Source organism: Nerophis ophidion, linkage group LG08 (assembly GCF_033978795.1).
Source record: "Nerophis ophidion isolate RoL-2023_Sa linkage group LG08, RoL_Noph_v1.0, whole genome shotgun sequence".
Lineage (NCBI taxonomy): Eukaryota > Metazoa > Chordata > Actinopteri > Syngnathiformes > Syngnathidae > Nerophis > Nerophis ophidion.
In genome coordinates this window covers 69,580,433-69,605,432 of record NC_084618.1, presented here as the reverse complement: position 1 = coordinate 69,605,432, position 25,000 = coordinate 69,580,433, and the positions used below count along the sequence as shown (strand labels likewise).

The 25,000-nt window shown below is 40.7% G+C and overlaps 1 protein-coding gene across 2 annotated transcripts in view; it reads left to right on the top strand.

Annotated features, from left to right (window-relative positions):
* svild (supervillin d) overlaps nt 1–25,000 on the top strand; it is a 115,340-nt gene that overhangs the window by 19,792 nt on the left and 70,548 nt on the right. For both annotated transcript variants that reach the window (XM_061909574.1, XM_061909572.1), the window contains exon 2: nt 15,314–15,703. In XM_061909574.1, the coding sequence (XP_061765558.1) occupies nt 15,369–15,703 (335 nt within the window). In that variant the 5' untranslated portion in view covers nt 15,314–15,368. The remainder of the gene's footprint in view (nt 1–15,313; nt 15,704–25,000) is intronic.

Here is a 25,000-nt window from a genome sequence, read left to right as displayed (position 1 = left end):
TACTGTACAACAACGTCCGTGCCAGATAGAGCATCTAGCACACCGTCTTTGCGCTGGTGACAATGACGGCTCAACGCAAAAAGCAGGTCATCAGTGCTTTTTCAGTGTCACTTACTAAGGCAAAGCAGAGCACAGGCCTGAGTAACCGTGGGGGTTGTTATGTCAACTGGCTTATGGCTGACTGGCTTCAGTCTGCGGGAGTTCTGGTAAAAAGGATTTGAGGGAGTTCATGTCTGTGTGTGACTATGGAGCGATGCAGGGGTGGATTAGGACCACTTTGTACCCCCGCCTCCTCTTCTCAGGCAGTAGATCTTGTCCACACTGTGCCCCTCTAGCACCCCGCATGGCACCCTGGAGACATATGCCCCACAAAGCCATCACATCCACCCCCACAATGGCCCATTCTCTTCATCCACCACACACACCCTTTTCATCCTCATTCCCCTTCTTTCGTGTCCTCCTCCACCCTGAGTACTTTCTTCCTTCCTTCCTCAGTCACTGTAACCTCGTTTTCCTCCTTTTCTCCAAGCAAGGAAAGAAGTGAGTCATGCGATTGAAGGGAATTTTCGAACAAACACCCTTTCAAGCGCTCTATTTGCAGAGTCACATTTCAACAGGATGAAGTGTTCCGACCCTATAATTGTGATTAAAACCGAACAAGGGCTGTTACTTAAACCTTTGTAAGTGCATAGTGATTGCTTTTTAATGCGAAACACATTGGCCCCCCCCTCAGTATGTGGCTGATTGTTGTATGAGAGAGGCTTCAAAACTATGACACGACCCCCTCCTCCTCCCCGCCCTGTTGTTTGGCCAGAGGCCAGCGCTTCATTTACACCATGTCGAAGATAACTGCGCTTGTTGGTCGGTCACATGACCCAGATGCATGTCATGCAACATAACGTAACTGTACACATTCCATACTGGTATGTCACCACGGCCACTTTGCACACAGCGTTCCCACAGAGACGTAGATGTGGCATTTATTTACCTGTGCCTTATACACAGGACACCGTGCAATGGGATACTGCTGGAATTGTGTAACAGTAAAACAGCTGCATTAAAATTACAGCAACATAATTTGCAGAAATGACAAGTAAATATTAAAATGGAATGTCTGCATGTATAAACCTGTACACTTCGTTTATACAGTAAGACGACGTATGTTTTCAGATAATTGGTATTCTATATTCGGGTCAATTAGGTACTTGTGGAGTAGCAACCATTGACTTCAACACAACAGGGCAAGGACAGCTAAAAACTCCACAGCTCTTTTGAATACCCACACATTAAGGGCCGCCCCCCTGGCAAAAACATGCAATGTGGTTGTTCAGGGCCACAGCCACTGTACTACCTTAATGGATACAATTATACTATATTATATGTCTTTGCTGAACTTTTATTCAGTGGTGAGTCATCATGTCTTTTTTAATCTTTTTAGTTCAGTTTAGCGTCATTGTGGCTGTGTCCATTCAAAAACCTTAGAGGTATCTGCTAATTTAGCATCGCTTTAAACACCATCGTTGTGATATATTTACTGCCGTATTTCAAAAACAACCCCATTATTTACTTTTATTTTGTAGCCAAATCTTTCCCCTAAATATGTAGTGACTAAAAACATTTGCTTTTCCATTGTTTTTGCCCATTTATTGTGTTTTGGTTACTTTTTCAATTAATACGGAAGCAAGGTAGCAGTTTGGAATTGGAGATATTGAACACTTTAATTTCTCTTTTGGAGATATGTTAAATGAGTTATACTTGTGTAGCCCTTTTCTACCTTCAAGGTACTCAAAGGGCTTTGAACACTATTTCCACATTCACCCATTCACACACACTTCCGCACACTGATGACGGGAGCTGCCATGCAAGGCATTAACCCCGACCCATCAGGAACAATGGTGTCTTGTTCAATGACACAACGGACTTGACTAGGTTGTTAGAAGCTGGGGATCAAACCAGGAACCCTCAGGTTGCTGGCACGGCCACTCTCCCAACTGTGCCACGCCGTCCCCAAAATCTGAGTTATCAACCTATCAACCTTTTTTTTTACTTTTTTTTCGGGGTGTATGAGTTGGGAAATTGTGTTAGTTGTAAATATAAACGGAATACAATGATTTGCAAATCCTTTTTAACCCATATTCAATTGAATGCACTACAAAGACAACATATTTGATGTTCAAATTCAGCGGGTGTATAGCCAAGAGTCATGGATTCATTGGAATTCTGGGTAATTCTTATGTTGCGTTTATAATGTGTTACAGAGCCAATGTTCTCCAGAAATGTGTTTGTTATTCTTGTTTGGTTAGGGTTCACAGAGTGTGGCGCATATCAGTAAGAGTGTTAAAATTGTTTTATATCACAACCATTAGTGTGATCTGTATGGTTGTGGAACAAGACCCCTGGTTTACACACAGTATAAGCAAAAAAAAAAAACCTCCTCCGCCATTTTGAAAATGACGGCAGGGGAAGCGTCACTCGTGACGTCACGAATTTGACCTGGCGGTAAAAGTAAGCATGCGCTAATAAATTTGGGGAGCGTGTTTTACCCGGCAGTAATTCAAGGCAGGCGCATTTTACATGCCCGGCGGCTATTCAAGGAAATACAGTAATCACTTATTCTTCTGTTGTCTGAAAACTTTACATTAGTTTTGGTTGATACCACACATTTGGGTATCAATCCGATACCAAGTAGTTACAGGATCATACATTGGTCATATTCAAAGTCCTCATGTGTCTAGGGACACATTTCCTGAGTTTATCAACATAATATAAACTTTATAAAAACAAGAATATTTTGTGATGTTAAAAAATTTAAACGTAATCATAGAAGGATCGACGAGATACGCTCCTGTATTTTGTATCATTACAGTGGATGTCAGGTGTAGATCCACCAATGGCGTTTGTTTACATTGTGACGCCGGTGTGTAGTGAAGCATGTTTAGCTATTCCTCATCCTGCAGGGAGAATACTTGTAAGAAACGTACTCTATTTATCGCCATGGAGGCGAGGATTAGTGATTTAGAAGTAGCTAAACCACTGCAGACTATGGCTGAGTGTTAGCTGATAGCTAGCTAGCTATGTCTTAATGCACCTCTTCCTGAGGGCGTTTCAGTGCTATAGCTTCACCTTTACAGTCAGTTTTTAAACCAAAATGCGTCCATTCTCCCTTTTCTGTCTACAAGCATTGTCTGCTTGTTAATACTTTGTGATTGTGCACTGCGAACATGCTCGTCTGCTCGTAAACCAGCAATGACACGATGTGACAACGACGGGGGGTGGGAGACCGGTACTTTTTAGAGTCGGTATAGTACCGAATATGATGCATTAGTACTACACTAATACCGGTATACCGTACAACCCCAGTGTAGACTGCAGTCACATTTGAAAAGATCAGATTCCAATCGGATTCAGGACTACCTCCTGATGTGGCCTGAATCTGATGGCAAAAGTTCAGATGGTGCGTTTAGACAGGCCAAAAAAATCAGATATGTGTCACTTTAGGGCAAAAAAAATCAGATTTGGTGTGCAGTGTGAAGGGGGACAATATCTCACTAAAGCCTACAGTTAGCTTGAGGCCCTAACTTACAAGTAATATTAAAGACCAAAATGAGGCCTCAAAAAATTCTTGTTTAGGGCCACAAAATGTACCTGCGCTACAGCTCTGATGCCATCTCCAGAGCAGCTAAATTACCAGGTTGACTTTATCCAACCACATTATGTGTTGTATTAATATTTCCATTCAGGCGTCTTAAATCCCATAGCTAAACTAAATCTCTCTAAAACCATCCACGACCAGTTTTAGTTCCCATTGCTTTCTGAGCACTTGGTTTGTTTTCCATTCTCTACTTTGTTCCCTCAGGAAGAATGTGTCAGGACCTGGATTCATTAAACTACATCCTCCTCTTTTTGTCAAGGTCTCTGCAGGGCTTGCTGCAACATCCCGTGGATGCCTGGAGGTTTTCATATGAGATATGGACGATAAGGACTTGTTGTTGCTGATCAACATATGCTTCTTAACCGCACTCTTATGGGAACGCATCCTTACCAATACCTGCTAACCAGTCTTGCCTCCTCGAGCATTAGAGTGGGCTCATTAGTAGAAAAGAACACCTGGTATATATATTTTACATAGCCAAGATCCCTTTTTCCCCCTCAAACGAAACCACACTTTATGAGTGGGGCGTGTCCTGCATTCCTTCCGTCCTCTTGTGTGGACATGTGGATTGTGCAGACAAAAATGAATATGTCTACTGAAGATCTTAAAGTCATTTTAACCCTATTGCTTGGATTTACATGACGTCACATCCGGCTCATTAAATATGTGTGGTGGTCCACAAATATGACTCCATGGGTGTTATTTAATGTTAACATGGCTATTATTATGTTAAACATATTACGAAAATACTAAACAGTTTTTTATTCTCTAACTATTCAATTATTAAATTTATTAATAGTCCTATTTCGTGGGAATTTGTTTACTACAGTCAGGCCTGGAACCGATTAGCAACGCTATACAAGGGACAATTGTACCTCAAATAGTCCACACCAAAATTCTTATTATTGTTTTTTATTGTGCTATATTTACTGGCTCTAAAATCACAAAAAACGTCTAAAACAAACGTTTTAGGAATGTTTTCTTTTTTATGTGCATTCTATATTGTAAATAAAAGATAGCAAGAGATAGCTAATAATATAGGTAATATAGGTTTGATCGAGTCTGCCTATGAAGCCCTCTAAAAACATTAAAAAACCTCCATAACATTTTCTATACTATACATGCTGTAAAAACATAAGTAAAGTAGTAACGGGCACTTTCCTGATAAAATGTTATTTTTATGTATTTTGGTCATTTTAAGCATCATGGTGGCGCATGGATTTCGAAGAATGCTTTACGTTTGCTATTTCCCTCAACAACTTACACTAATTATGGCAGACTTTGTGGGAATCAAAGACTGCTTTGGGACAAATGATGATTCAGACTGTCATATTTGAGCCTAAATATATTGAGGATAAGCTACAAGTTTCAGACGCTAAGTGATAAGTAGATCCAGGTCGAGCAAAACCTAAGCATCATGTAGCATCAAGTGCTAAAAAAGAAATACAAACTACGAGCATAGTAAAACAATAAGTTACTATACAATGTCTGCTCTCAGTGGATAGCGTCTGATGGGATGTTTATATCTTTCAGGACGAGACTTGTGTTCCCTATTAAGATGATGAATTAATCAAAATATTATTCTCACTACAAACTTTAAAAAAAAAAAACTGTATTACAGTATCTTCATAGTCAGGTCAAAATTCAATTTCTAAGTTTACCAACTTCTCTGCTAATGGACTCAACCATCTCAGGGTTTCCCACACATTCATTTATTTGTGGAGGCCCGCCACGAAAGAATTACGGCCGCCACAAATAAAATACAAATAAAAATAATATATATATATATATATTTTTTTTTCGGCTTTTGACTCGCTTAACTGCTCATAAAAGCAATGGGATTCTGTCTGTGAATGGAGCTTGTAGTTACATATTATATAAATATGTAAATATTATATAAATATGTACATAAAGTGTTGTAATTATATTCCAACTCCGCGTTGGAATACAACACACACAAACACACCCCCTGCCGCCCGACCACACCACCACAAATAGTTGCCTGAACTGTGGGAAACACTGCATCTCCTATACAAGTGTGAGAGGCATGATTTATAATAACTACTACTAATAACTTTTGCCAACTTTGAGGCGATGCAGCAGCTCACCGGCTCAATAGCTATTTACTTCTCTGTGATCATGGCGCCTCTAAAAGTAGTTTTCGGCGTTATCTCTTATTGTAAATAAATGATAAATGGGTTGTAGTTGTATATTAACAATGTCGCTAATATTTGATTATATGTATATCAGCACATGTAAATGGAGTATTGTTGGCGGTTTTTGGATGTTTTTAAAAGGGATTTATAGGCAGAATAAATGATAAATGGGTTGTAGTTGTATAGTAACAATGTCGCTAATATTTGATTATATGTATATCAGCACATGTAAATGGAGTATTGTTGGCGGTTTTTGGATGTTTTCAAAAGGGATTTATAGGCAGAATAAATGACTCCCTTTAGCATTGTTACTTGTCTAGTACGAGTCGTGTATTGCTTGTATTCCGGCAGTCCTGGAAGTGAAAACCAGTGGTGGTCAACTGAGATAAAATGGCTGTATTACACAAGGAGCCTACATATTCTTGCAAAAAGCAAATATGAACAAAAAAAAACAACTATACAATGTAATAGATCCTTATGCTTTTCCCCCCCAAAAAATATGGTGGAGATCCCAAACATATCAAATTATTGTGTGCTCCAGACATCATTCTTCATGACAAAACAGATGAAAAGTTGGAAAAGGCTTACAACTTCTTTGTGTGTGACTGGGTCAAGGACGTTGTTATCAACGCTCTGACAGATAGATATGCGTCGTTTTTGTTCGAGTAACATTTCATGTTTTAACTTTGTGTCTACTGTCTTGTTTGTTGCCTAGTCTTGCTGTTGCATGCGCCTTTTACAAGTAGCGTGTTTTTCCCCGACTTTATCAAAATGTAACTGTAGATGTCAACGTTGTGTATGTGCTGAAAGCTTTGTTTATGATATTTGGTTTTGGTAGGTTTTGCTCACATTTGCTTTCTTTTATTTAGACTTGCTGAGTTGGTGCAATACGGAACACTCGCAGTAAGAAATACAAGTGATATCAAGATGATACTTAAATGAGAAACACTAAACGTTAAGAGTATATCAAACAAACCTTTAACGCAGTGGTCACTGCAAACTTGTGCATTGTCTTACTCTGCTCCCTTGGACTAGAGTCTGTGGTACTTTTGTCATCTTTTTTTTATAAAATCTTGCACTCTTTCGGCATTCTTGATTACCTGTCGAGGAACTCTGAAGAAACGTTTGTCCTTTTCGCGATTTAAACGGTTCGTACAGCCGGAGAAAAAAAAGGATAAGGGATTTTTTTCTTTCAGAAAAAGCTAAATTGCGCCTAGTATCCATTGAGAACAGACGCTGGCGTGACCACCATGCGTATTCACTGAGCCGGATGTGACGTCGTTTTGAATACAAATGAAAATGCATAAAAATCTGAGATTGTGAAAAAGAGATTGTTAATGATAGGCAAACTACCAAAACAAAGTGCTGTAAAGAGCACAGTAGTCACACACACAGGGAAATTGCAGAACAGAGACAGCGCTTGCTATACTTTTTCATTTGCAATGCATTGTAGTCTCGGTCCACATGCTAGGGTTGGGACGATCGCATTCAGACTTGACCACAGGTATCGTATGAGCTAACTAACTTAACCAAAACTGTATGAGCAGCGTGAATACAACCTTCGTCAAGGTGTCTATTATTTTCCTACGACAAAACCCTAAAGCAGGACATTTTCACATACTCTAAATAATGAAGGTTGTTGGCGAAACAATAGAACAGCTTAGTTTAGTGCCTTCATAACTTGTAGTGTCTTGCTCTGCTGCAACCTAGTCATTTATTTTCTCTCCAGAACCACCCATTTCTTGTAATGAGTCAACATAAACAACTCCAATCTTGCACTTGAACTTCCAAGTGGACGTTTGTCTGTCGAACCCATTCAAAGCTTTCTTATTTATTCCCTCTTGTGAGAGACCTTTGGACATTTTCCAGCTTCTTGAGTACGATGTTTCCTGATAAAATGAGTTTCGTGAAATAGGGTCAATGGCACAGTCAGGAAGCGACACACTTGACTCGCGTTTAAACAGATCTTCCTCCCTGAGCTCCCAGTCCCAGTGGGCAGTGCAAGGTTAAAGAGTGACTGAAAAATGGAGGATTGTATTTGTTTGTATGCCCTAGAGGAGCAGAAATAAAACTGTCCTCCTGAATGTCCTGGTTAAACCGGTAGGGCTGCATACCTACCCTACCAAGATGGTCAAAACAAAGTCTGTCAGAAATGTCGCTTTATAACTAGTTCCCCTTCTGTGTTCATCAACATAGCCAAATGTTTAAATGTTTTCAAATGTATGACTCCCCTTCAATGGCCATTGTGGCTTAAAATAACACGTCTACCTTCCAAACAAAGCACTTCTGGTTCTCCATGCACACGCTTTGGTTGTGTGCTGATTTGCACTCCTTTTTTAGGAAGCGAGCTAGGTGACTTATGTAAGCTTGTGCCTACTCCTGAAGTCAACATCCAGTCGAGATCCTTTTTTGCCTTCTTAAGGCAATTCTCCGTAGTGACATTTTAAAGTAAGGTGCCGTCACTAAACACAAGAAAAGTACATCTGTTTTTTTCTTTTTTTTTTTCTGTTTAGCTTTGGCCGATTATGTCAGCTACCAGACAAAGAGCCATATTTGGCGCAGGGAACATGAGCTAAGTAGTGTACTTATGAGTGAAACTATTGATAAGGTCAATATTAGGACCCTACTTAATACGCTCCAAGAACACACGTATGTAGATCAGGCTTTACTTGGTCATTTTTACATTTATCAGTTGTTAATGCATTGGATAGGCATGAATACTGCATCTTTATGGATTATTTTACCTTGCATGTTTCAACTGTCATCTGCAGTCTTCCGCACAAGACATAACAATAATAATAATAATAGATTTTATTTTTAAAAAAGCACTTTACGTTGAGCAAACAACCTCAAAGTGCCACAGTGTAAAAAAAAAAAAATAATAATAAAAAGATAATAAAATAAATACAATACAAAACTAGAAACAGCCCAATAGCTAGAACCAGCATGCATGTCTATAAAAAGGCTTTTTTTTTTAAAGATGGGTTTTTAAGCCTTTTTTAAAAGCATCCACAGTCTGAGGTGCCCTCAGGTGGTCAGGGAGAGCGTTCTACAGACTGGGAGCAGCGGAGCAGAAAGCCCGGTCTCCCATAGTTCGTAGCTTTGTCCGTGGAGGTTGGAGGAAGTTAGCCTGTTTGGAGCGGAGGTGTCGTGTGGAGTATTTGGGGGTGAGCAGTTCTTTGAGGTAGAGGGAGGCATTTCTATGGAGGCACTGGTGAGTTAGTAGGGAGATTTTGAATTCATTCCTGAGTGGAACAGGAAGCCAGTGAAGGGATTTGAGAGTTGGTGTGATGTGGTCATGTTTCCGCACTCTCATCAGGATCCTCGCAGCACTATTTTGTATGTACTGCAGCTTCTGGAAGTTCTTGCTGGGGATCCCGACAAGAAGTGCGTTGCAGTAAATACTGTTACACCTGTATTTTTGTTCATGTAATCTTATATTCTACTGCTTAATCGCAAAATGGTGAGAATTTTTCTCTAAACATACACCCCAACTACACCCATTGTATTATTATTTTTCGATGAATACACCACACAGTGGCTAATAAGTAACCCCATTAGTGGGATTGACTTGAATTTTCTCACACAGTTGGGGTGTCAAACTCATTTTAGCTCAAGGGCCAAATAAGAGGAAACCTATTCCAAACTGGACCGCAATGGTAAGATCATGGCATGATAACTTAAAAATAATGACAGCTTCAGATTGTTTTCTTTTTTTTTTTTTTTGGGCCAAAGATAGAACAAGCACATCCTGAAAATGTAAGAATCACAAATAATCCTCTTGACAAAACACTTCAAGTTAGTTATAAATTTTGAGGAAAAAATTTGTGCAGTTTTAAAAACACAATGAAGAACGCAATAAACTAAGACTTTGTTTCAGTGTATTTACAAAGTCATCGAACTTTAAGTGTAAATATATATATATATAACACCTAATTTGTCATGTACATGTATTGATGTTGTGCTAACTCTACAAACCATATAAACTATTTTAGAGGGTTGAGTTACACTCTGTGTTCACTTTCTAATTTTTGACAGAGACATTTAAGAGCCAAGTGCCCTGCCTCAGCCTTCCCGGTAAGGTTTATTCAGGTGTACTGGAGAGGAGGCTTCGCCGGATAGTCGAACCTCGGATTCAGGAGGAACAGTGTGGTTTTCGTCCCGGTCGTGGAACTGTGGACCAGCTCTATACTCTCGGCAGGGTTTTTGAGGGTGCATGGGAGTTTGCCCAACCAGTCTACATGTGCTTTGTGGACTTGGAGAAGGCATTCGACCGTGTCCCTCGGGAAGTCCTGTGGGGAGTGCTCAGAGAGTATGGGGTACCGGACTGTCTTATTGTGGCAGTCCGCTCCCTGTATGGTCAGTGCCAGAGCTTGGTCTGCATTGCTGGCAGTAAGTCGGACACGTTTCCAGTGAGGGTTGGACTCCGCCAAGGCTGTCCTTTGTCACCGATTCTGTTCATAACTTTTATGGACAGAATTTCTAGGCGCAGCCAAGGCGTTGAGGGGATCCGGTTTGGTGGCCACGGGATTAGGTCTCTGCTTTTTGCAGATGATGTGGTCCTGATGGCTTCATCTGGCCGGGATCTTCAGCTTTCACTGGATCGGTTCGCAGCCGAGTGTGAAGCAACCGGAATGAGAATCAGCACCTCCAAGTCCGAGTCCATGGTTCTCGCCCGGAAAAGGGTGGAGTGCCATCTCCGGGTTGGGGAGGAGACCCTGCTCCAAGTGGAGGAGTTCAAGTACCTAGGAGTCTTGTTCACGAGTGGGGGAAGAGTGGATCGTGAGATCGACAGGTGGATCGGTGCGGCGTCTTCAGTAATGCGGACGTTGTATCGATCTGTTGTGGTGAAGAAGGAGCTGAGCCGGAAGGCAAAGCTCTCAATTTACCGGTCGATCCACGTTCCCATCCTCACCTATGGTCATGAGCTTTGGGTCATGACCGAAAGGATAAGATCACGGGTACAAGCGGCCGAAATGGGTTTCCTCCGCCGGATGGCGGGGCTCTCCCTTAGAGATAGGGTGAGAAGCTTTGCCATCCGGGAGGAGCTCAACGTAAAGCCACTGCTCCTCCACATCGAGAGGAGCCAGATGAGGTGGTTCGGGCATCTGGTCAGGATGCCACCCGAACACCTCCCTAGGGATGTGTTTAGGGCACGTCCAGCTGGTAGGAGGCCACGGGGAAGACCCAGGACACGTTGGGAAGACTATGTCTCCCGGCTGGCCTGGGAACGCCTCGGGATCCCCCGGGAAGAGCTAGACGAAGTGGCTGGAGATAGGGAAGTCTGGGCTTCCCTGCTTAGGCTGCTGCCCCTGCGACCCGACCTCGGATAAGCGGAAGATGATGGATGGATGGATGGCATTTAAGAGCAATGATGGTGCCATAAAAACAATGTGTTTGAAGCAGAAGTAATACGGCAGGTTTTACGTTTCATTTGGGTCAGGGGTTTAGGAGCCGGCGCCACGCTTTACTGTGTACCTCTAGCTTGACCCCGGTATAAACCGTTTGCTTGCCTAAAATAATTGCTATTGTGACATACAGTGGAAACATTTGGAGCAGCAGTTTCTTTCTTTCTCAGTTTCAGCTCATTTTTCTACACATCTCGCGGGCCATATAAAAACCTGTTTTTGCGGGCCCCCTGCTCCACAATGTCACTTGAGGGTGTTTAGCCAAATCAGCACAAAACCTAATGTACACCTTTGCAAATTTGAGCAAGATTAGTTAAAAGAAATCTGGCCGTCAGATTGCAAAAGCATAGCAACTACCGTATTTTTCGGACTATAAGTCGCAGTTTTTTTCATAGTTTGGCCAGGGGTGTAACTTATGCTCAGGAGCGACTTATGTGTGAAATTATTAACAAAGTACCGTAAAATATCAAATAATATTATTTCGCTCATTCACATAAGAGAACAGATGTGTAAGATTGCATGGGATTTAGCGATTAGGTTCCGCCCGATTGTAGCTGAGATAGGCGCCAGCGACCCCAAAAGGGAATAAGCGGTAGAAAATGGATGGATGGATGGAGTGACAGATTGTTTGGTAAACGCATAGCATATTTTATATGTTATAGTTCTTTGAATGACTCTTACCATAATAAGTTACGTTAAGATACCAGGCACCTTCTCAGTTGGTTATTTATGCGTCTTATAACGTACACTTATTCAGCCTGTTGTTCACTATTCTTTATTTATTTTAAATTGCCTTTCAAATGTCTGTTCTTGGTGTTGGGTTTTATTAAATACATTTCCCCCAAAAATGCGACTTATACGCCAGTGCGACTTATATATTTTTTTCCTTCTTTATTATGCATTTTCGGCATGTGCGACTTATACTCCGGCGGGACTTATACTCAGAAAAATACGGTAATTCTTATTGAGCATTTGTCTAATGATTACAAATCTTCAAGGTTATCTGTATTGCAGTTTTTTCCCCACATATATTTCAGTATAATGAAACAGTACTAGTAGTAGTAGTAATAAAATAATATCTTCTGTGCTTTTATCATTAGTTCATGTACAGTGAATTCGATGTAATGGCTATACATGATCTTTATATGTTTAGGTCACACAGTTGATAAAGTTAGAGGAAACTTTGTTGTAGAGCATATATTTCATCATCAAACAGTTACATGTCAACATGGGCTGCGTACAATAACCTCACCCTCATTGGTTGTCCTTGTTTTATCAAGTGGAGAATGATTACATAGAGGTCAGAGTGGATACTGCTATATTCCAAGGTCCTAGTATTTAAGCCAGCAAGAAATACAATTCTGGCTTGTTTTTACTAGCCAACAGGTGGTCATGAGTCAGAGCCAGTGGGCCCTCTTGAGATTTCCTTCAAGCTTGACTTGCATCATAATAGAAAATGTTCTTAGAGTAAGCTAATTGATTCCACTTCATGTGCAGACTCACCTCCCCTTACCCCCAAGCAATGACCCCCTCATACACTTGGTCCATTTCTTCTTCTTTTCCATTCTCATTACTGACATTCTCCAGGCGCAGTACCCCCCGCTGATATGTTTTCCCTCAAAGTTGCGCACCTTGTCATGAACATGAGCTCATGTGCTAAATCAGCGCATGCCCTATAATTGGAGGGATACCACAGGGTTACATTAATCCTGATGCACCCCCTGCACCTAAACATACCTTCGAGCACTCAACTGCAGCTTCTTACCTCATGATGCCCCAAAGCAGCTTGAGCGTAAAACCTACCATTCGCTTAATGTGGAACAAAAACACATTCTTGTAGCAATATGAATGCAACCCTTGAGGGCCCTTAAAAGTTACACTTTTACCCTTAGTTTATAAAACACTCCCTCCCTTTAAAGTCAGATTTTTTTTTACTTTTTTACATCATATATTTGGGCCTCAATATCCATCTATCCATTTTGTTCTGCTTATCTGAGGTCGGGTCGTGGGGGCAGCAGCCCAAGCCCCAGCCACTTTGTACAGCTCATCCCTGGGGATCCCAAGACATCCCTAGCCCAGCGAGGAGACATAGTTCCCCCAACATGTCCTGGGTCTTCCCTGTGGCCTCTTACCGGTCAGACGTGCCCTAAACACCTCCCAAGGGACGTGTTCAGGGGGCTTCATGACCAGATGCCTGAACCACTTCAGCGGACTCCTCTCGATGTGAAGGAGCAGTGGCTTCACCCTGAGCTTTTCCCGAATGACAGGGCTTCTCACCCTTTGCGCTTGTGCCCGTGATTTTGTCCTTTCGGTCATAACCCAAAGCTCTTGATCGTAGGTGAGCATAGGAACGTACATAACCATAAATTGAGAGCTTTGCCTTCGGGCTCAGCTCCTGCTCCACCACGACTGCTCGATGCAGGGTCCGCATGACTGCAGACGCCGCACCGATCCGCCTGTCAATCTCAAGATCCACTCTTTTCTCTTATAAGAACCCTAGATTTTTTCAATCGTAAAATACAAACTGCAATGATAAAACATATGAGATAGACCGGTTTTGGGACTTAAGGGTAAAACGTGCACATTTTTTTTTTGTAAATGAATTTGCTCCAAAAATAATAATTCAACCAAGTAAATTAGGGCTGCAGCTATCAATTTTAGTAATCCTATTGATTAGTTTGTTTGATTAATCGAGTAATCAGAATTATTTTTTTGCTTACCATAACCTTCATTTTTATTTCTAATAAACAACATCCATCCATCCATCCATCCATTTCCTACCGTTTATTCCCTTCGGAGTCACGGGGGGTGCTGGAGCCTATTTCAGCTGCAATTGGGCATTAGGCGGGGTACACCCTGGACAAGTCGCCACCTCATAGCAGTAAACAACAACATTGTAATTGAAATTTTAACATGTGTGCATTTAAAGTTCTGGGTACACTATGCAGTCCGAATAAGATATATATATTTTTTATCAGTTACTCTCATTAATCTAAGACAACATAATAACAATCGAAGCAGTTTTCTAATCAAATTGATTATTTTAATTGATGAATCGTTGCAGCCCTACAGTATATAATGCTGTATTTTCCAAAATTGAAATACAAAGTGGATTATTTGTGTGGATTTTTGTTGATACAGCATAATTGAAAATGGTTTTTTTTTGCTTTTCACTGCATCAACTTTGTCAGACTTAACTACTGTTTTTTTAATGTAAACTGCAACTACAAACTATTTTGTCAACCAAATGTGGCTATAATGGCAGTCAATGGAACCAATTGGGTCCCAATCGCATATATTTGAACATCCCCTATACTATACACGTTGCAACAGAAGAGGTATCATGAAATAAAAAGTAATAGATAAAAAAAAATATGGTTTTATATGATGTATTGAGAATCAAAATAATCAAGTCAAACATGGTGCGGTGAGAGTTAAGTCAGGGCAAGACGTGCGGTTTTTGGCTCTTTGAATATTCAGCGGAACAAAAATGAGCTCATCTCAGCCTGTCTAATTCATCTAACCGCGATGTTTTTAAACTCGTCAAAAACGTGTTTGAATTTTCCACATAATGTCCTAAATAACATGATTGTTTTCCCAGCGACACATTACCTGATTTGACGTGGCCGTGGACACCCTTTGACTAGTTAGCCAGTAGTATAAGATATGCAGACACACAAACTCCATCCACACTCATTTCCACTGTTTGGAGTTTGACTGCATGTGTGTTTGTAGTAAATACAGAGTTATCACGGGGTTTGGATCTTTTTCTAGCAGCCATTAGAGACACCAATTAGGTGGGAAAGTCAATGGGGAGTAAAGGCTTTTAATAATGTCCTTTTCCAACTGGCTGCAACAGTTGATGGAATCGATGTGAGATTTCTCTGAAGAGAGCAAGCTGACATCATTCTCACAAGGGGCTGTTAGTTGCCTAAAAGGGTTGGGCCTGGAGCACCACAGCTGAGTAAATTGTGGCCAGTTCCCTCTGATAACTGGCGACACACACTGAATCCAGTTTGACTGCAGTCCTTGAACGACATATGTAGAAAAGCGTATAATGACGTTACTCTAATGGTGTCTTCTTGTGTTTTTTGCAGACAAAAAGCAATCATCTCCTTTGCCGCCGCTCGCTGATCATAATCATCATCGTCGATGGATGCAATGGACACCTTACAGAGTTCAGCCCCAGAGACCAAAGCCGAGCGGATCGCTCGCTACAAAGCCGAAAGGAGGAGGGAGCTGGCGGAGCGCTATGGCACCACTGAAGAATTCACCTCCAAATATGTCCGCAGTAAGGACAGGAAAATTGCAGAGTCATCCGAAACAAAGACAAAGGAGAAATTTGAGGATAACGGGTCAGAGGAAAGGTACACCAGGAAAGGCCTCAAGAGTAAAGTCGATATTGACACTGATATTGAGAAACTGAAACACAAGACTGTTTTAACATCGGAAACAGAAGTTCAGCCTTTCATCAAGACCATTACTAGGTACGTTTTATCTTCTCTTGTTGTTGTTTTTATGTGTTTTTGGATCCAAGCATAATATGCAGCATTTTCCAAAAATGAGGTGTAAAGTGGAGTATTATTTAGTTATTACAACCTCGACCTGATCAATAATTAAGGACAACATTGACTTTAGGACTGCAACAAATATTTGATTAACTTGATTTGGAAAAAATATTTCTTTTATTGTTGCCTAGATTAATCATTTGTCCTGGGTATGACGCTAAACTACATCAAGGCATAAGATGGAAGGTTGTGTGTGGGGTTAGTGAGTCCCAACTAACGTCTATAAAATGCACACAAAGAACCGTTTGCACCTTCTCTTGTGCCTGGCGGGCGGTCAGCGCCATAAAGCTGAGCGGGTCCCTGGGTAAATGGGGCGCGGACAACCAACAGGACCGACTAAGTTCAACAGCCCAGTAAGGCAATTAGTCTAGGAGAAGGATCTCTAATATAAAATACCCCTTCCAGCCCGCACCAAGCCAGCGTGGAAGGTGTAGGCTAATAACCAGCATGAAAAGTACGCCAAATGGCAGAAACATGCTGAGGCTTTCGTCCAGCAGTGGACTGGCAACGGCTGATAATGACATTAATCATTTAATGAGGTTAAATAATAAAAATTGGTCAAATCCGGGTCACATGGTTTACCCGGAACTTTAAATGTGCAAACATAGTTTCTGCAGAATTGCTGAAGAGAAGTTTTTTTTCTTAAATCCTTTAGCGTTTGACGACCTATTAAAAGTACAATTGATGTAAAAGGTTAAGCATTTATTAGAAAAACTGCTCAACATCCATTGCTTTTGGTCTCCCCTGGGGGGGTTGCACACATTTGCGGTCCTCTCCAATGTTTCTCAGTCACTGGAACCGACGTCCCACTGGGGTGAGTGTTTCCTTGCCCGTATGTGGGCTCTGTACCGCGGATGTCGTTTTGGCTTGTGCAGCCCTTTGAGACACTTGTGATTTAGGGCTATATAAATAAACATTGATTGATTGAGAAAATCAGCAGTGGGCTTCACGGTGGCAGAGGGGTTAGTGCGTCTGCCTCACAATACGAAGTTCCTGCAGTCCTGGGTTCAAATCCAGGCTCGGGATCTTTCTGTGTGGAGTTTGCATGTTCTCCCCGTGAATGCGTGGGTTCCCTCCGGGTACTCCGGCTTCCTCCCACTTCCAAAGACATGCACCTGGGGATAGGTTGATTGGCAACACTAAATTGGCCCTAGTGTGTGAATGTGAGTGTGAATGTTGTCTATCTGTGTTGGCCCTGCGATGAGGTGGCGACTTGTCCAGGGTGTACCCTGCCTTCCGCCCGATTGTAGCTGAGATAGGCGCCAGCGCCCCCCGCGACCCCGAAAGGGAATAGGCGGTAGAAAATGGATGGATGGATGGATGATTGAGAAAAAAAAGAGGTGAGGTTATGGTAGGCAGAAAATATGTTGATTATTTCAACTATTTTTGCTAATATATGCATTGAGTCTTTACTTACATGTCTTTTTTTTTTAGGATTCTAAAAATGATTTTAAAAAATGCTTGCAAAATGCGGATAATAGTAGTAACCGTTGTAACCTTTAAAGCACTCTAAAAAAACTCCAAAACCCTCCATCAACGTTTATACTGCAAATACACTGCAAGTATATATATATATATATATATATATATATCTTGTCCTAACAGACATGTTCATAATAATAAGTAATATGTTCAATTTTGACCGTGTTTTGGTCATTTTATGCATTAATGGGACTGTCTCCATAACAACATACTTCCGACTTCCGGCAACAGTGTGTTCTTACTTCCAGAAATAAACGTGAGTGTGTACTAGTTATGGCAGACTTGGTAACAGACAACGAATATGATTATATTAGGACAAATGAGGATTCACAGCCTAATATTTTTAAACCTAAATATACGGAGGATCAACTACTGGTTATAGAAGCAAGTACAGACAGAGGGTAAAACGTTGCAGCAGATGGAAGCCGAAAGAGTGAGGTCACCGTGATTTGACTCGGAAGTGTAAAACTTGAAACCGAGCTATGCCTACATAAATGGAGTGCTTTGCCAAACTAAACCACAAATAAATGTCCTTGGCCAGCTGAGCCAAACAGACAACGGTCCATCAAGTGCGTCACTATAATATTGATCATGATATATGCAGAACTTCTTGCTTGTTATTACAACATACACTGTCGAGCCAGCTGTGTACAAACAAAATATGAAATGTGGGCTAATACTTTACAGACACTGAAATATGATGTTCATGTTTTTCAATCAGTACAGATTTGTGTCCTATTGCATCGTGTTGTGTATTAAAAAATTAAAAGCATAGCTAGTTTATGGTTAATGCTGTCGCAAAGGTGATGTGTTACTACGCCAAGTAAACAGTTCTTTAGTATTTGCTCTTACAATAAGAATGTCGTTACAGCTCGGTTACAGCAAATTAATTATTGTTGGTGGTTTATGGGTACATTTTTAAAAGGATTTAGAGAAATAATGGATTGCTCCAATTAGCTGCATTGCCAGCTACCTAGAACGACCCATTTTTTTACAAATTAGAATGCAAAGAAAACCCAAAACCTTTTGTCTTTGTGTCTCTCATTAGGATTGTGAACAAAATTCTAAAAAAGTACAGTTTCCTTTTTGACGGTTTTATCTGACTTACTTGATTACCATATTTTTTGGACTATAAAGAACACTTAAAATCTTTTCATTTTCTCCAAAAATTGACATTGCGCCTTATAACCCCTTGTGCCTAATGTACGGAATAATTCTGGTTGACCTTGAAACAATTTTATTTGGTACATAGTGTAATAATAAGTCTGACCAGTACATGGTAGTCACTAGGGGTGTGGGAAAAAATCGATTCAAATACGTTGTGCGATTAAGAATCTATTCTCATTTTTAAAAAATCTATTTTTTTTTTCTTTATCAATCCACAGCAATACCATAACAATGCAATCCAATTCCAAAACCAAACCTGACCCAACAACACTGCAATAAACAGAGCAATTGAGAGGAGACACAAACACGACAGAACAAACCAAAAGTAGTGAAACACAAATGAATATTATCAACAACAGTATCAATATTAGTTATAATTTCAGCATAGCAGTGATTAAAAATCCCTCATTGACTTTATCATTAGACATTTATAAAAAAAAAATTAAAATTCAATAGTGTCACAGTGGCTTACACTTGCATCGCATCTCATAAGCTTGACAACACGCTGTGTTCAATATTTTCACAAAGATAAAATAAGTCATATTTTTTGGTTTGTTTCATAGTTACAACAAATTTACATTATTGCAATCAGTTGATAAAACATTGTCCTTTACAATTATTAAAGCTTTTTTGGAATCGAGAATCGAATCGAAAAAATCGATATATTATCGAATCGTGACCCCAAGAATAGATATTGAATCGAATCGTGGGACACCCAAAGATTCGCAGCCCAAGTAGTCACACATAAGAGATACATGTAGACTGCAATAAGACACCAGTAAATAACACCAAAACTTTACATGTTCCATTGAGAATACAGTATAAAACATTGCACACGGCCTCAAAAATCTGTCAAAATGTTTAAGTATGACTTTGGTAAGGTATGAAGGATTGTCGGCGCATTACGGCTACCGAAGTGAACACACACAAGTATTATTATGGTGTGTGTATAAGGACTGCAAAATTACACCCATTAGCTGACATATTATCTGGTGTTTTGTTTTGCATGAATATCATGCAAAACCAACTTGATTTACTTGCTGGTACCTGCTGATCTGTATTTGGGATCTACGTGAGTCCGTGCCAACGCCGTAGTCGATAAGCTTCTTCTTTTTCTCTATATTATTGTTATGGGGCATTCATCCTCCACTGTTGCCATTTCTAATATAAAGTAACGACAAGTTCTAACTACGGGACGGGCGTGGTGGAGTTGGGAGAGTGGCTGTGCCAGCAACCTGTGGGTTCCTGGTTTAATCCCCACCTTCTGCCATCCTCGTCACGTTTTTTTTGTGTTCTTGAGCAAGACGGGACGGCGTGGCGCAGTGGAAGAGTGGCCGTGCGCAACCCGAGCGTCCCTGGTTCAATTCCCACCTAGTACCAACCTCGTCACGTCCGTTGTGTCCTGAGCAAGACACTTCACCCTTGCTCCTGATGGGTGCTGGTTGGCGCCTTGCATGGCAGCTCCCTCCATCAGTGTGTGAATGTGTGTGTGAATGGGTAAATGTGGAAGTAATGTCAAAGCGCTTTGAGTACCTTGAAGGTAGAAAAGCGCTATACAAGTACAACCCATTTATTTATCATTTAAGACACTTCACCCTTGCTCCTGATGGGTCGTGGCTAGGGCCTTGCATGGCAGCTTTCGCCATCAGTGTGTGAATGGGTGAATGTGGAAATCGTACCTTGAAGGTAGAAAAAGCACTATACAAGTATAACACATTTACCGTTTATTGCTGCCTCTCGCCACAATTGGTCTGGCTGTTTTGTTTACTCCATGCAACAAGTTACATTTGAATACCTTTTTGACTCTTGTTCCTGTGCTAAGCTTAGCCATACCTACCCATGCTATCAGCACGCTTTTCTGTTTATTCTTGTATTCTTGACAGATTTATGGAAAATAAATCATCCTCCCACCTGCACGCTGCCTCTGGAGTTCCGTCTGCATCTTGGGGAAACAATCAGCGCATTACCATGCCACCCAAGCGTAACAGAAACCAAACATTCCTAATAATCTTGGTAATGAGTATTTTTCAGTCATTTGCAATGAGTGTAAAGTACAACTGGGGAAAAAAGGGCCAAAAAATGTGGTTTGACCAAAGTTAATTGGGCCTCTTAATAGCAATAAACGTGTTTCAAGCACAACTCACTGCCAAATGTAGATGGTTATTAAAAGTGATTGCTCAATGGTTAGTGTGCAGAGCTGCCTTCAAATCAAGTGGGAACTTCTACTTTGCTTCCAACAAAATGTGCATAACCAGAACTAAATGAAGAGCCTTACAGTAAACACATATGCTAACACTTCCTAAAGTGGGCTAAAAATAAGAAAGGTGCTACATTTGTTTTTATGTTGAGTAATTGAAATGTTTTATTAGGAGACACTTTGATACAGCAAACAACGTAAGAGACTAGGGGCCCGACTTTTCTTCGATCCAAATAACACGGGCACGTGCAAACTATAAAATTTTTTGTACTGTTAGTGGCCATATTCCAAGACTGCATGTACAATTGATAACTGGTGCAGGCCTATTTAAATGAGGTTTTGCATGTACTACATGACTTTGGCCATGGAGATACTCATTTACGGCACATTCATGTTATTGTGCTCCCACCTGTGTCATTGTGTTGTTTTAAAACATGCAGACATACATACCACTTGTTATGGGCATTTTAGAAACAGGCCTGCAGTGCATTTACAATGGAACACATTTTTTAGCGTGTTAAAGCTCATGAGAGAGGCTGGTATTAACTGCAAGCACGATCTCCAGACAAAAGAAAATACATTTTGCAAGACGCTTTTTTCATATACTGTGTATATGAAAAAACAAACACCATTAAAAAAAAATTACCAAAACTCATCAATTGAATTTGTTTTAAGCAGCATCTTAGGTAATCAAACAGCTATACAATTACAAAATTGTTGTTTAATAGACAATATGTTTTAATATTTTTATTTTTGACAGTCCATGTATGTTGACAAACATGTAGGGCGGCGCTGCAACGTGATCACTTAATTTCTCACAGCTCTTTCTCCTCAGTCGCCAGTTTGCATGTTCTTTCTAGACATACTAAATATAGACTGAAAAGAGCTCTTGCAGTTGAGTTTTATTTTACACTAAGCCGGATAACCCCCTTAAACGAATAATTATTTAGCCTAAGCATCGTGTCAGCCACACTAAACCATCGTTTAAGGTAACTCTCCTTGGATCATTTTTTTACTCGGGTAAATGCGCCGTGTATTTCTTGAATCTCCGATTCTTAGCTTTTTATGGACTCATCGATTGTTTATAAACTGAGTTCGGAGAGGAAGTGATGCCAGAAAGACCACGCCATACACAGGAAGTGACGTCGGAAAAAATGCAGCACAGCCAGCTTCATAGCAATCTGTTTCCACTCGGGGGTAAACACTAGAAAGCGATTGCAGTTTTTTTGGATACAACACTTCTCAGTCGCCAAGAGAACTTTCGAATGTTCTGGTTACCGAAAAACTTTGTCCATTTTTCGAAGGAGAGACAACGAAAATGTGGGCTCCCGTGAATGTGATAAATAAGGTAGGGTGTGCTTTGTATTACCTGGCCGTCGAGGGAAGACTACAGAAAATGGCGAATGCTTTTGAACTGGCAAAGCAGACTGAAATCAGTTATTGTGCGCCATGTATGTCGCGAACTCCACGTCTAGGTCCAGAGTATATAAAGTCTTAAAAAGCGAATGGACAATGAAGGTGAATGGCAAAAGAGTGAGGAGTGTCCTGACCAGATATCTAAATCCCTAGATTGATTGTTGTAAAACGTGTTTATTAAACATTTGAATAATTTATGATGGCTCAGGTGTGATTCACCACAATAGGGCCCTACACCGCACTGAATTCCATCCATCCAGCCCATCCATTTTCTATCGCTTGTCCCTTTTGGGGTGACGGGTGGTGCTGAAGCCTATCTCAGCTGCAGTCGGGCGGAAGGCGGGGTACATAGGGCCAACACAGATAGACAGACAACATTCACACTCACATTCACACACTGTGGCCAATTTAGTGTTGCCAATCAACCTATCCCCAGGTGCATGTCTTTGGAAGTGGGAGGAAGCCGGAGGACCCGGAGGGAACCCATGCATTCACGGGGAGAACATTCAAACTCCACACAGAAAGATCCCAAGCCCAGGATTACTGACTACTCAGGACCTTGGTATTGTGAGGCACATGCACTAACCCCTGTTCTGCCGCACTGGATTCCAGTTATTTGAAATACCACAACACTGGATATAGTTAATATAAGTTAAATGGAGTTTAAGAACTTGCACACAAAGCAACACTGGAGGTGACTATGACGTGCACATTTTCCGCGCATGCGTACTAGATCGGACTTCGCCGGCGGACGGAGGCAGGGGAGGGGGTCTTAAACGACCATTGTGTGTGTGTGGACAAGGATAAGGTTAGGCGGGATTTACCCTGGATAACTTTAGTGTAGAAGGCACCTTAGTTTTGATAAATCACACAGCGTGTGCTAATTTATTGTATTTGCATTTTTTCTTCGCCATATTGTGGACATTTTGTATGATCAGCATATGTTCTGCACATTCATGAAGACATACACGCTAAATGGATTGCACTCCTTATTTTGTTTAAGTGACGTTTATCCTTTGCGCGAAGGTTAAGTAGATCAGCTTTGCATGTGCAATCATGTTTGCACATGTTTTAATAGAAGCAAACCTTAAGTAGATCAGGCCCTAAGTGTTTACACAGAAATGTTCCTTGTGTGGTGTCAAGATGTAGAGAAACGTGTCCAGTCATGGCTCTGTAGCTGCAGTCTAGCTGAGGATTCTGCAATGCGCACATACCCTGACTAGTCTGTACTCCACAAACAGCCTGAAGGGAAGAAGTGAGAAGTGCTACTTTGTTGTGCCAAGTGTTCGTGCCTCGTGCTTAATCATGCAAGATATTAGCCTAAGCGTGTCTGATGTGGCGTGGAACACTTTTTTTTTTGTTTTTTATAAATTGGGAAAGGAGCGTTCAAACACAAATGTACTCAGAAAATACAGAAAATGTTAGTCATGAAGTGGTCTCAATGGTGGTATTGTTTCTTAATTTATTGTTATTGATATGTCTAGGTCGTTAGTAGACAACAATATTGCACACATGTTTTCCACCAAGAGCAGGCTGTTTGTCTCCCATGCCTGTCAATTTAGCTACTAATCTTTCTGGTTGTGTTATGTCTGCTAAATGTCAGAACAGAGCATGTTGCAAACAGGATACAAAATACATTGTTTAAATAATCCTAATTGTTTCTAGTTACTTCATTGAACTACTCTAAAGACATGTTTGTTAAACTCTGTTGCAACAGTACACTACAAGTAACTGGTGTGTTCATTACGATGACATTAGTTGGACAAAGGGCAATTAAAAGAAACTGTTGTACACATGTAAAATCTCAAATATTTTTACAAACGACAGAAAATTGAGATTGCAGCATTGAATGAACCACACTGGTGTTCCCCACGGTGCTGTTAAACACCCGAACATCCAGTTTGTGCACATTAATTACTGAACCTTTTATGGTGAGAGGTTTGCAGGCTTCCTGCTACAGGAATAGCACAAAAGAAGCTAGAGCTCAGTTGCCCTAGTGATAATTAAGACTGTCAGTCAACAGGTTTATCTGACCCTGACAGGACTCTTTCTCTATGCAGCAACACAACTAAAACAAAAAAAACAACTCTATTTGAGTTTGTATTTTTTCACAGGACTGCTATTTACAATAGTGGCACCCCTGTGGGTTATGGTAAAAAAAGCTTTTGAAGACATGCTATGCTAGCATATGTGTTATGCACATATCCTCAAAGTTTTAGAATCATTGGTCAATTACTTATGAAGAAAAAAGTTGCCGAGTCCCGAAGACGTATTTCTTGATGCCGGTCATGTTTTTCAGCCAATCCATCTCAACATGTGCTAGTCAGATTGGAACATTCAAAGTTGTTGGATCAATAACTCAATAACGAAACGTCGCTAAGGGACAAATCGCTGTCAATATACCACCTGTGTGCAACTTTCGAAACACGTCATCATCATCACAAAATATATTTTTGTTTTCAGGACCCTGGATGGATTGGGTGTCGTTTTATTGCCATTGCTGATATTTTGATTATTTGTTTACAATAAAAAAAGATTTGTTTTATCAGCACTTTTCCTATCCTTGCCTTATAAGGGAAAAATGTAGGTATTATTTGGTACCAGCCTAATGATCGGCCCTGTTACAGTATCAAGACATATTTCTGAATGAAGTAGTCATCTTTACGATTAGTACATGCCTAAAATGATCTTGAGCTGAAAATCCAATAGCTAAATTGGAACCACTATATACACTTCATAATCTCATTAGTCGACTAAACTTTAAGATGGTCAATGACTAGTTGGCTATCAAAATAGTCATTAGTTGCAGCCATACTAACTAGCAAAATAAAAAATGTTGTCAGCCGGCCAGACAATTGTCGCCTCAACCCTCTGTGTACCTGCCCAGCACAGATGTCATCACCTGTGCACAGTATCTCAACATGCTAGTTTAGCTGCTACCAAAACTACTAGCC